At 40.6% G+C, this 12888-nt stretch overlaps 1 protein-coding gene across 2 annotated transcripts in view; it reads right to left on the minus strand.

The window, feature by feature from the left end:
• The window catches only part of PLCH1 (phospholipase C eta 1), a 196971-nt gene that overhangs the window by 26425 nt on the left and 157658 nt on the right, over positions 1-12888 (minus strand). For both annotated transcript variants that reach the window (XM_019503178.1, XM_019503177.1), the window contains exons 13-17: positions 8652-8746; positions 7784-7881; positions 1700-1879; positions 1510-1617; positions 635-759 (exon numbers count right to left, since the gene is read on the minus strand). In XM_019503178.1, coding sequence (XP_019358723.1) covers positions 635-759; positions 1510-1617; positions 1700-1879; positions 7784-7881; positions 8652-8746 — 606 coding nt within the window. The remainder of the gene's footprint in view (positions 1-634; positions 760-1509; positions 1618-1699; positions 1880-7783; positions 7882-8651; positions 8747-12888) is intronic.

Here is a 12888-nt window from a genome sequence, read left to right on the forward strand (position 1 = left end):
ACTGGGCTCACTTCAACCCTAATGCTGCACCCTCACTGGCACTGGGCTCGCTGCAGCCTTGTCATTGTGCCCTCACTGGCACCGGGCTTGTTTCAGTCCTATTGAGGCCTCCTCCTCCCCAAATAGCCTAATCCCGGTCCACCAGATTCAAATAACAGCATAAATACAAGCCCCTGGGCTATAACATAACAACAACAATAACAGTAGAGCTCACACTCTGCCCTTTAAGGAGGCAAGCTTCTACCTCAACAATGTGTGCATCGCTACTGGGGCCAGAGGCCTAGCCCCAGATACTTTAGGAGCTCCTAGCACCCATTAGTCTTACCAGCAGCAGAATAGGCAACCAAGCATTTCTGAGTAGTGTTTCTGCAAGAGCTCCTTCTCCCTGGCTGCTGACAAAGAACTAACCCCCTACCAGCCCCAGGGCTTATATGTGCCCAGAATTTTTAAAGTACAGGTTTCATGGACAAAATTCAACATATATGAGGCAGTGCAAGAAAACATCTGAAAATTACTGGTATATTCAGATTTAGAAAATAAACTCTCTTTTGTCCAAATACTATCATGTCACTCCCAGTCATTTCTATAATATTCATCATGAAGAAAAAAATTGGTAACACTCAAACTACTGTACCTCTCCTCTGTCTCCTAACATTGAATCTGGAGGCTTAGGCAGCTGCTGACCACTGATGATTTTGAGAATAAGTTGCTTTTTAGGGTTGGCAGGAAGTGGGTCAGCAGAAAAGGGGTTGAATGTACCTAAAAGTTTGCAGAAAGTGAGAATAAGTTAAATCCTTTAATATATTATACTCTAATACAGAGCAAAAAACAGATATTCTACCCTCTATACAACACAGAATAATAATTTTATATAGGCACAACATAGAACTCAGTAAAGTAAGCAGTGAAATAGGCTGACATGCAAGGCTGACATGCAAGTTTTTGTTCCATTTTCTACAACCCTTTCTCAGCAGAGCAGTCCTTATTTATAAGAGAAGTCCCAATGATTTCAAGAGAGTGAGGAAACCAGGAGGCAAGGGTTTGTCAAACTGGGCTTCCCATCAAAAATATATATTTCTAAGAACAAAGTATCCTGGATACATGGACCTGGAAAAAAGTCATTTAAACTACATAACCCTGCATCACTTCTCAAATATTGTCTACTATGGCCCAAAGAAATGCAGACAAAGCCATTTTAAAACAACAGTGGCAAAATCAAAACCAAAATCCTCAAACAAGTACAAAATGCCTTCACTGTATGATGGAAGGGTCACAGACGCCTTTCTAAAAGAATCTTCTTAAGGATGTAATTCAGTTTCCCATAAAGGGTATGGAAAGAATCTCACTGGCTTCTATGAGATATCAAAGAAAAATCCTACACAAGTTGGTGTTCTTCTTTGTCTCTTAGTCCAGTTACTTGCTTCTAGATATATGATATTAACAGTTTTACCAGAAAAAAATTTTGAAAGAAGAAACATATATAACCACCACCATATAATGGGACATTACCTTTGCATATCTGCTGAGGTTTTAGGACATACCCACAGTTGCCATTCATCCTGAATTTTGCTTGATTTAACTGCATCATACGTCCATCAGACTGGTAATTTAATGCCACTGTCAAATGAGAAGATTAAGAAATCATTGATCACTATGGAACAAAACACGTGGGAAAATATACTATTCATGAAACACGTACCCAATTGGCAACCAGTAGTCCAGTAGGGCAAAGGATTGAAATTGCTGGAGTCAATCCGGTATGCCGATGGATAGATTCTGGTGAGTTGTTTTTGGTTGTAAAGCATAAACTGTTCAGCCTTCTGCTGTACTACCTGATGGGCTCTTGTTTCACTGAATGATAAAACATTGCCTGTAGTCCCTATGTGTAGACAGTTAAAACAACAAACAAACAAATACAAAATTATGCTGTAAAACAAAGGGCTGAATTTAGGTCTCAGTCACACTGGTATAAACCTAGAGTAATTTAGATAGACTTCAGTAAAGTTATTCTAGATTTGGATCACATTAAATGCAATATTATCATGCAATATTATCACATTAAATACAGGTCACACAAGTTTTATTTTGTCTAGCTGCCATTAGGTAATATTCCTAAACCGAAGCTTATATAAACTTATACAATAAGACTTGTATAATGAATATAATTGCAATTGGCAATGAAGTATAGATCACATACATGTATAGTGTTTTTAGTTGTTTGGGGATTTAATACTATAAAATGTTAAGCAACTTCTGAACAATACTCAGTAACGTTAACTCTTCAATGGGCACTGAAGCTGCTGAGAAGGTCCTCAGTACCTCACAGGTTCATAACGATCTTTTCCTCCATTTATTTTCTCACAAGTTCTATGCACCATAGAACAGGAACTTTCTGTGTCCTGAAAGTATATGAGTAGCCTACTCACCTTGTCCTTAGCTGTAATAATAAGAACAACAATAATCCTCCTCACATGAAACCTTTAAGCTCTGTTGGTAACTACCCACTCGGTTTGTAAAGATTTCACTTATGTGCTCCTGGGTTCTATCCTGATTCTGTTAAAATCAATACCAAAATTCCCATTGACTTCAGTGGGAACAGACCATAAATTTGTAAATCTGCTGGTGTTTCTGATTCAGTCAGTCTATAAGATGCATCTCTAGTCTGCCCTTCCTTCATAAATCTGCTCATAGCCATAGGCACCAACTTTTTATTTTTGCCATGGGGGCCTAAGATGATGGACATGTGGAAAGTTTTATGCATTTCAGGCTACAGTCCTCTTCGCAAGGGAGACAAGGTCCTTTGGGTCCCCACATACTTGGTACCTCTGCCATAGTCCGTTCAATTCTGGTGAAGATCTGAGCTTGTTACCCTGTACACCCAAGAACATTCACTGCATCTCTCTTTGAACACATTTTATTCCTTGCCTGGTAGCTTAATGTCAATATTTGTGAAAATTGACATGTCTGTAGAGCTCTACGGTAACTTCCAACACTACCAAAGGAATTTTTACACCCAAGTCTTGTAAATTCACCAGTTTACAGGTGATATATTCCTTGGATTAAAAACTCACTTTTGTGAATTGATTTAGATATATCCAGTGGGACTTTTGCAGCTCATTTATTAGGCATCAACAGTCTACCATTATGCACTAAACTACCTTCCATTCTTTGTTCGGGGAGGTTAGAAAGAATTTAAAATAAGTATTCATTGTATGTACTTCAGTGTTATACAACTTCTATTTGATAGGCTATATGAAAAAAATACATTCTGAAACCAAATTATAGGTGCCCTAAGACGTTTTAGACGGTAGGGTCACTCAGTTGCATGAATCATCTAAAGACCATATAAAGAAGAGAAAAGTCAGTCAGCTTGCTCAGGGACACAGCTAATGAACCGTGCTAGTGCTGGGCTTGGGTAGCAGGGAATGTATAAATATCTCTATAAATGCTTCTGCCTCATTCAGTATGAATGCTTCTGCCTCAAACCTAAACCACTGAAAACTCAAAGAACACCCCTGACATAAACAAGTATATTTCCCACTGACCATAATGGTAGTAGTGCTGGCTTGCACTAAGGTTGAATTTTATACAACAAATACTCTATTTCACATTTCTGACTCACACCAAGCAAGCCTTTGCATCCAGTTTCAATTTATTTTTAACCAAACTGCCATTATGGCAGATCTGTCCTGGGGGTTTGTTGAACACAACCAAATATCAAGTGGCAGATCTCATCCAACTTTCTCCATCTTTATACTGGTAATGTCTTTCAGCTACCTCCTGACAGCCTGCAAACTTCCAGGAATCCTCTTCCTCATACTAGGCCTGTGCAAAACAGCACCATTTCATTTCAACTTCCATTTCAAAGGGACAGTGTTTCATTTTGCTGTTTCAAAGCACTGTTCCGTTTCATTTAATCAAAACTGCGTCGCTGTTTTGATGCTGTTTCAACACGTTTCAACATTTCACCCGCAAGCTATAATGGGGAAATCACAAAAATGCCTATAACTTTGTCATTTCATGTCTGATTCAAATAAAAATTGCAGGGATGGTACCCCCTTCTGAGGGCATTATGTCTGCCAAGTTTCAAGGAGATAGGTGTAGGGTGTTTTGTGAAACTGCACCTCAAACTGTGTAAAGCAAAAGTAGTATCACTTGCCAGCAGTGGCAGCGTGCTGTCATCCAACATGCAGATCTGGGGGCCCGCTCCCTCCGGGAGGAGTCTGGCACAGTTCTGCAGCCCTCCTGGGGGGCACAGCCCCCAGATCTGTGTGTGGGATGACAGCAAGCTGCCACTGCCAGCTGGGTTCTTCTGGGTGCTCAGTGCGGGCTGCGCCTGGCAGACTCAGGTGCTGGGCCCAGCCACTTGCTGTCATCTGCATGCTCTGCAGTCAGTGAGTGCAGAACTCAAAAAAAAAAAAAGCCCTGTGTTCACCAGCTCTGGCAGTGGTGACTGGGGCCTCCAGGGGCTCATGGCAAAGTATGCCCACACAGCATGGGGCAGCAGGGATCGCCCTCCCACCTGGGACCTGCACAGCAACTGCTCCATGGCACAGGTGCAGTGTGGATCGGCAGGGCACCATGCACTGTCTGGGAGCTGGGGCAGTACCACCTGTCAGCTGGAGCTCCTGGTTTGATCCCCAGCTCTGTGATCATTCCACCAGCTCTTCCCAGGAGGCATGGCCCCTGATCTGCATGCAGGATTTCAGCAGGCTGATGCTCCCGGCTGGGGAAATAGCCCAGAGCTGCTGCCATCCCCACCTGGTAGCAGCAGCCTGCTCTCATCCCGCATCATCCAGGGGCCCGTGGAAGAGCTGGGGAGAGTGATCAGAGAAGGATCAGGGAGCTGGAGAATCAAACTGGGAACTGACGGAATTTCGTTCAGGGACCTGAACATTCCCCCAGGCCCTGGCTTGATTCCCCAGCCTGCAGTTTGATTTCTCCCAGGTCTTCCTGTGGGGTGCAGGCCCCCAGATCTTACTCCCCCTCTTCTCCCTCCCTCTCCTTAGTTTCTGCTTAGCTGCAAGCAAGCCTGACTTCAAAACTCAAAACATTTTGAAATGTTTCAAGCTCAAAATGCATTGAAACAGCTTTGAAACGATACACCCATCGAAATTTCATAGAGCCCTACCTCATACCTCCTCGTTCCATCTCTTACAGAACTCCCTATTCTAGCTGGAACAGCAAAATGAATGGAGCCTAATTTTTCAAAGCAGGAAAGCCCACCTTCCTGTCATGTCTTGCTGGTACGGAACTTGGAGCATGGATTTGGCATTGGGTATAGAGCTCTGGCTGGCAGGTGGAATTTATGAGGGAGTCTGCAGGGCTTTTGGAAGAATGGAAACCACAGGACCAAATGGGCTCCACAGACCTAGGATTAACAGTGCCTTGTTGTTATGTTGCTCCTGCAGCTTTGCCCTACTTTGCTTTGAAGTGTGCAATGCTAGGTGTTTCCTCTATGAAGATCTGTGGGAAGACTGAAAATAGGAGGGGATGATACTGGAGCACCAACTTCCCTTTTCAGGACTGCCCCCTGTTCAGCTTCCTGTAATCATGAAAAGATTCTTGCCTAGCACAAACCCATACAGAAGACAGCCTCTGCCCCAGTAGAGCAGGGGATGCCCTTTCCTATGGATCTTTCAGCTATACAGTCTCCTACCCAACCCAGGACTCCTAAATTCATTTCATGAACAGAACAAATTCCCTGAAGGCTTGAGCTTTTCTGTGAATAGACATTCAGGCCTACGGTATTCAGGCCAATGAGCCTTACCTTTCCCTGCATCAGTAGGGATTCTGCAACATTCTTTATTGATACTCACTTCTTGTGGCTGACGTGTTTTTGAATTCAGATTGGTAACTCCCTACAAAGCACTTTTTAAAGAAAAAACAGCCCTCACACTTTTTTTTTTTTAATCTTTCATATAAAGAGATAGATAATCTAATTAAACAGTGCCCCTAAGCAATAACTGTCATTCTCAAATATTTAAAAGCTGCTTAATGGTACCATTTGCATTTGGTCTTACTGCTACTCAGGGAGAAAAATAGACAAAATCCAATAATACAAAATATGAATATTTGTTTAAAGGAACAAGTATTCACTTCACAGTATTTAGGAACACCAGACTCCTACCTCTGACACTAGCCAAAACCAGGTGCTTCAGAAGAAGATATCAAATTCAGACAATCAGTTTGTAGGGAAGGTTTCTTTCAGATCCCATTAGTTAGTTAGTTGTTAACTTGTGCCCTACAGCCCAGAGGTATGGTTCCCTTATAGAAAATACATCTATTCCCTGTGACATTATGGATCTTCTCATTAGCCACATGAATGTCTAATCCTTCTAAAAATGCTGCTAACATCTTGTTTGTAATGACATCTTGTGGCAATGATCCTACTGATTTATTAGGCAGTTTCTAAAGGTTTTTCTTGTATCCTTATATTTCCTTAAACCTCACTAATTGCATTTTGTCCTTTGATTACGTTAAGGAGTAAATCAGAACCCAAACTACCTTTTCTGTATCATACACATTCTCACTTATTCATCTTCTCACTGAATAGTCTAATGCTAGTCTGGACCTTGCAGTACTTCATAGTACTATTGCACTATAAATATTAAATAGTTTAATATTATGACAAAACATCAGCTCAATCTCCTAACATGGCAAAATCCTGAAAGGTCTTTATTTTCAGAATTCCATGGGAACTTTAATAAATCATGAAAGTCACAAGCAAACTGGAGAAACAGAAAGATGACCTTTTTCAGGGGCACAAAAGGAAGCTGTTTAACCCTCTTTCACTGTTGATATATAGTTTCTTAGTTTCATAGTTGGTAGGGTTGGAACGGACCTGAGCAGATCATCAAGTCCGACCCCCTGCCATGGGCAGGAAAGGATGCTAGGATCAAACAACCCCAGCTAGGTGGCTGTCTAAACTCCTTTTGAAGACCCCAGGGTAAAAGCGAGCACCACTTCCCTTGGAAGTTGGTTCCAGATCCTAGCCACCCTGACAGTGAAGTAGCGCCTCCTGATGTCCAGCCTGAATCTACTCTCAGTCAATTTATGGCCATTATTCCTAGTTACTCCTGGTAGTGCTTGGGGAAACAGGGTCTTTCCCATTCCCCACTGGTCCCCCTTGGTAAGTTTATAGAAGGCCACCAGATCCCCTCTCAGCCTTCTCTTATGAAGGCTGGAAAGTTTCAAGTGCCATTGCCCCTCCTCGTAGGGTCTGCCCTGCTGCCCCCTGATCATGTGAGTGGCCCTCCTTTGGACCATCTCTGATGAAGATGTTGAACAGTGCACCCAAGGACCAAGCCCTGGGGGACCCCACTGCCCACATCCCTCCAAGTCAAAAACAACCCGGCCACCACCACTTTCTGGGTGTGGCCCTCCAGCCAATTTGTGACCCATCTGACTGTGTAGATATCAATGCCACAGTCAACTAATTTTTGGATGAGAATGGGGTGAAAGACAGTGTCAAAGGCCTTCCTAAAGTCCAGAAAAACTATGGCCACCACAACACTTGCGTCCAAGGATTTTGTGACCTGGTCATAGAAGGCCACCAGGTTGGTCTGACAGGACCTGCCTCTAATGAACCCATGTTGGTTGCCCCTAAGCATAATCTCCCCTGTAATAAAAGTGAGAAGCACTAGTAAGATAGCTGGTCAACTTTTAAAACTTCTCTGAAAGGCAGAAACATTAGATTTCAGGCATTTTTCTCATCAGAATACATAATCAACTGGAAAAGGAATGCTGATATAAATACATTATCTCCCCCACCCCATCTTACCATCATCTATTATGTCTTGAGCTGCCACAGAGTTTGTATACACCACTAAATCAGACAGAGCACGACACAGCTTCATGGTTTTTCTCCGACGGCCCAGTCTGTTGGGAAATATTTGTATCACTCATTTTTGTACACTTAATTTATATTTTTCAAATGTTTAATATTTAAAAAATATTTCTCTCTTTTTTGTCCTTTTCACAATTCAGCAAAAAGTCATATCTGGGCATATTATTGTTAAACTAACAATTATAAATTAACAAACAGGGCAGTTTTAAATTAACAAGAAATAAAAACAAAAAAGCAAGCATTGTAAACAGAATTTCCAGGAACCTCTAAAAGATTTTAGGTCACTCTGAAACCACGTTTCTCTCTCTCTCATTCATACGTTACATCTCCCCACAAACATTCCACCCTTCTAGACATAATGGGCATGGTTTATAGTACGGTTCTAGCCATTATATCAAATAACAGTAAAGTGCAAAAGCAGCTTCAAAAAGATGCAGGCAAAAGAGACTTTAGCTGCAATAAATGCTTGTTACATTGTCAGCTGTAATAATGTTAGACAGGGTGTGATGTGCTATTATTCAAACTAAACAATGTTCTGAGTATCATTTAATGTAAAATTGAGCCTGCCTTTTTTCTACTAGGCATGTATTGCTATAGCTTTTCATATTTAGTTTATGAATAATTGCTATTTACATTTCACTGTAATTGAGTATTGGGGTTTTGTAGTTACCACAAAAATATTTCAACAGTGACTTGCTCTTGAGAACAAGCTCCAATAACTTAAGTGACAAAGCACACCATGTCCATTTAGCAGTCAAATGTCTCTAGTTTCCACTGAAATTAAATTATGATACTTTCTGACCTGTGGAGCTGCCCAGCTTCCTTTCCAGTAGAGCTTTGCTGGCTCTCTTCATCATCAGATGTGCTGTGAGACTTGGACCTTGACTTAACAGCTTTCTATTAGACAAATCAGAGAAAGTTTATTCAATGAACCCATGTACCATATAAATCAACATTTTATCATCATTAAACTACAACTTATGTTGCCCCTGGAATACATCATTGACCTGGCTGGTATTTTATAATTTCATTCTATAATTAAAAATAAAGTTCCAATTTTGAATTAACAGTATTTAAAGTACACAATGGCCATTCACTGACTTCCTTAGTGTTAATCATTAGTGAATATGGGTGAATTCTGGATAGTGTTTCTGCAGATACAAGAATAAAAATGCCTGAGGGGAGAATTGTTGTGTGCTGCCCCTGTGCTCTGAACACTGCTGTGGCAGGTTACAGGTTCATATAAACACAATCTTTATTTCCTGGGACAAATATGGTCCACAGGACACAGTGTAAACTATCAATAAGCCACCAAACAAATACACAAATAGTAAAGCATTAACTCACACCCTGCAATCTTTCCCAGACCCTGAGAGAGCAGCCTAGGTCAATGCCGCAGCCCCTAGCCACACAACCTTCCCTCTTTCTCCCCAAGCTTTCTTCCCTGAAAGCTTTTAACTTCCCCTCGGCTAGCCAAGTACTCTCATCAGCTGGCCCAATCTTCCTTGGCAGGCCTGCAATCACCTTCTTACTGCCTTCAGCTGGGTTGTAGCCCTTGAGACATGCACCCTACTACAACTGCCATCATAAAGTCCATGGACTTCCCACCCTGCCAGTCCTGCAAAAGTTAAACTGTCGGGCTGCAGAGACAGGTCATAAGGGGATTATCTGAATGGACCTAACCTATCTGGGGCTATTTTGTATACTCCCTCACTTGTGTTATGACTTTTGCCATGAGTACCTGCATGTTTGGCTGTGAAAAAGCTGATGAAAGGGGATCTTATAGGTAGGAGACAAAAGTGAGAAGAGCCACAGTAGAACCAAGAGCTTGAATGATATTTCCAGTAAAATAACAGAAATCTTATTGGGCTTCTAACGTACCACAAAACATTTAATGACAACAAATAATTTTAATAGATTTATGAAAACTGCATTGCTTCTATCTATGACTTCTGAGATACTTATAAGATAAGTTTAACAAATGCATTCATAAAGCAGAGAACAAAAAGTCTCCAGGAAAAAAAATTAGATATCTTGAAGTCTGTTTCTGCTTTCTGAGTTATCCAGTATATGAAAGAATCAAAGTATTCTAGTATCTTACAATGCACATTAAAATGATTATTTCTAATAAAAAAAACACTAGAATTTCAAGGTCTCTCTTTTCATAAACATCACTCTTAAATAGCAGTAATGTCTTTCAACTGTTCCTTTTATGATGAAAACAAATAGCCTGCTTACTGGGAATGTTTTCTACAGTGTAGCATTCACAACCTTCAATTTCAGTATATTGCAAGATATTCATTGATGACATCTTCAACATTCAAACCTCACAGGAAGGAATCTCTGGAGAAATTCCACCAGGACTTCAACAACTTCCACCCCTCCATCAAACTTACCCTGAAATACTCCTCCCAGCAAATTCATTTCTTGGACACCAGTGTAAACATTTGCAGTGGCAAGTTTCCACGTTATATTGGAAACCAACCAACCACTACGGCTACCTTCATGCCAGTAGCTCTCATCCTAACCACACCACTAGATCTATCATCTACATCCAACCTCTACATTACAGTTGTATCTGCTCTAATCTCACTGACCCAAACAAATCTATCCTGGCTTGAAGGAAGCTCCCCAACCTCAAACAGCGTCTCTCCAGCAATGCCTGTTCTCCCTAAAGCATCAGACCTTGCTCTGGACCCACATACCACCTATATCCCCTCATCAACACAAACCATATCATCAATGGCCCATGTAATACAGGTTATAACACCTGAGGTTCATTTCCCTGCACCTTTACTATTATCATATATGCTATTGCCTGCTTACAGTGCCCCTGTGCTGTCTACATTGGACAAATGAGACAATCCCTACATGTAAGAAAGAATGGACACTGATTTGACATCAGTACCAGAAAAACAGACAAGCCTGTGGCACTTTAACTTCTCTGTACATTCTTTGCTGACCTCAGAGTGGATGTGCTTAGACAAGAAAACTAAAAACTAACTTGAAATTATAGAACAAGAAATCATCCACAAGACTGGACAGTGTTAAATACGGTCGAAACTTGAGACTATAGATTCTTATCCCATTACCTGGATTAGCTTCTGGGGTGGAAGGTGGGGGGTCAGCTTAATTACAGTGGCTTTGAGAGACACTCTAATTAAAGTGCCTTCAGCATCATATGTATTTGCATTCCACGCTTCAAAATGGCAGCAGGGGAGCTTTAGTTAAAGCACCCCCACCACCATTTTGAAGTGCAGCTATTTTATATTTGATATTTAGCAGCTCTGTTTCCTGCAGTGCCTTCACAGCATCTGATGAAGTAAACCCACTGCTTACGAAAGCTTATGCGATATATTTCTGATTTAGTCTATTAAAGGGCAAATCTACCCTGCCTTCTGCCTGACTTCAAACTAACATAAACTAACAATATATTCAGTGACATTGTAATTGTAGTTCATATAGCTCTTTAATTTCCCCTCTCCATAATGAGATGGCTAACATCTAATTAAGAAACCCTTTCTTTTCATTCACACATTAATAAAACTACATTCCAGCTCAGATTCACTGATTTTTTAATCTCCCAATACAGTATACTAATAATGCCCGTACTGAGTTTATCCTGCTGTTATCAGTGTTGAAAGAGACCAACTATCCCTTTTGTTGACTGGGTACGTTCTGTAGTATTAAGTACACACACAGGAGAGTCTGGACTCCTGGATTCTACTCACAGCCTAGATTCAGAAAGGCTGTACACGCAAAGCACACAGCTCCCATCATATAGTCCCCTCCGAAAATCAGAATATAACATCTTTGAAAATTCAGAACTATAGACATCAGACATAGAAAATTTTCTCAGGTCTACTCAGACAGTCATCCTTTCCTTGTTGTGTTTTTGTGACAAGATATTTAACAGAATTCAGAGTTTTGTTGGAATCTGACGGGCCCTGCTATGAATGCTTCTGCTATGGCCTCAAGCTTGCAACCTCTGGGCTGTCAAACGTGCACCTTAGCACCCACACCACCTCAGCCCCTGGTCTAGAATTGTGATCAGTGGGAACTGTGGGTTCTCAACTCCCTTGACAATTAAGCCATTCATAGGTGCCTAAATATGGAGTTAGGTGTTAACTTTAGATGCTAACATTTAAATATAACATCCTGAATCTCTGTGTGTCTAAACTTACCCCCTAAAAAGCAGGCATACTTAGACTTACCTAGCACACAATTCATTTAGGTTGAGATTATCAGTTGGATGACTCTGCACATATAAAAATATCACTATAATACCTCCTCTTAAGTATCAATTTGGCTGTCAGCACAAAAACTGACTAAGCTGTAAGGGTTAAATTAGTGTACATCTCTCTGGCTCTAGTCTGCTATAATCATTAAAAAATAATAACGTTACATTTTCAGTGTATATATGAAATAAATGGTTATCCAATTAGAACAATTAGTTGAAGTGATTAAATTATTGAAACTTTTGTAGTCCTCAGTGCAGCCAGAAATTTCAGATGATTTCATAATCTGGCATCCATGGAACAGAGTATTTATTTTCTCATCCGTGTGCACAGGTTTACAATGGATAATGTCCATTAGCATGTAGAAGAGTTACTTGCTGAAATCACCTGCATGTTGAATAGATACTAGAACTTATTAGTCACCTTTTTGTTTCTTGAAAACCAGAGGCGCTGAACACATGCACTTAGCCATAGCCACTGATACTGTGCCACATTTATAATTTAATTACAAAAGTAGGGCCTGAATTTCTGCTCTGTTACATAACTTTCTCACTGTTGTAACTTTACTGATTTTATTTCAGTTAAATCAACATGATTAAATAGATTTATGGTGACATAAAACTAGCAGAGTGGAAAATCAGATCATGCAGCTCTACAAAAATGTACGCATTGTATGAAAAGCAAAGCTAAGAAAAACTTACATAAATTCAGGGTCTAATTCTGAAACACATATTGAGAATTCCCTTCCTAAAACAAGTAATCTCCAAAGGCCTATTGTGTAGTAAAGTCCTATTCATCTGA

The sequence above is a fragment of the Gavialis gangeticus genome, unplaced genomic scaffold (assembly GCF_001723915.1).
Source record: "Gavialis gangeticus isolate Ggan-Ray unplaced genomic scaffold, GavGan_comp1, whole genome shotgun sequence".
Lineage (NCBI taxonomy): Eukaryota > Metazoa > Chordata > Crocodylia > Gavialidae > Gavialis > Gavialis gangeticus.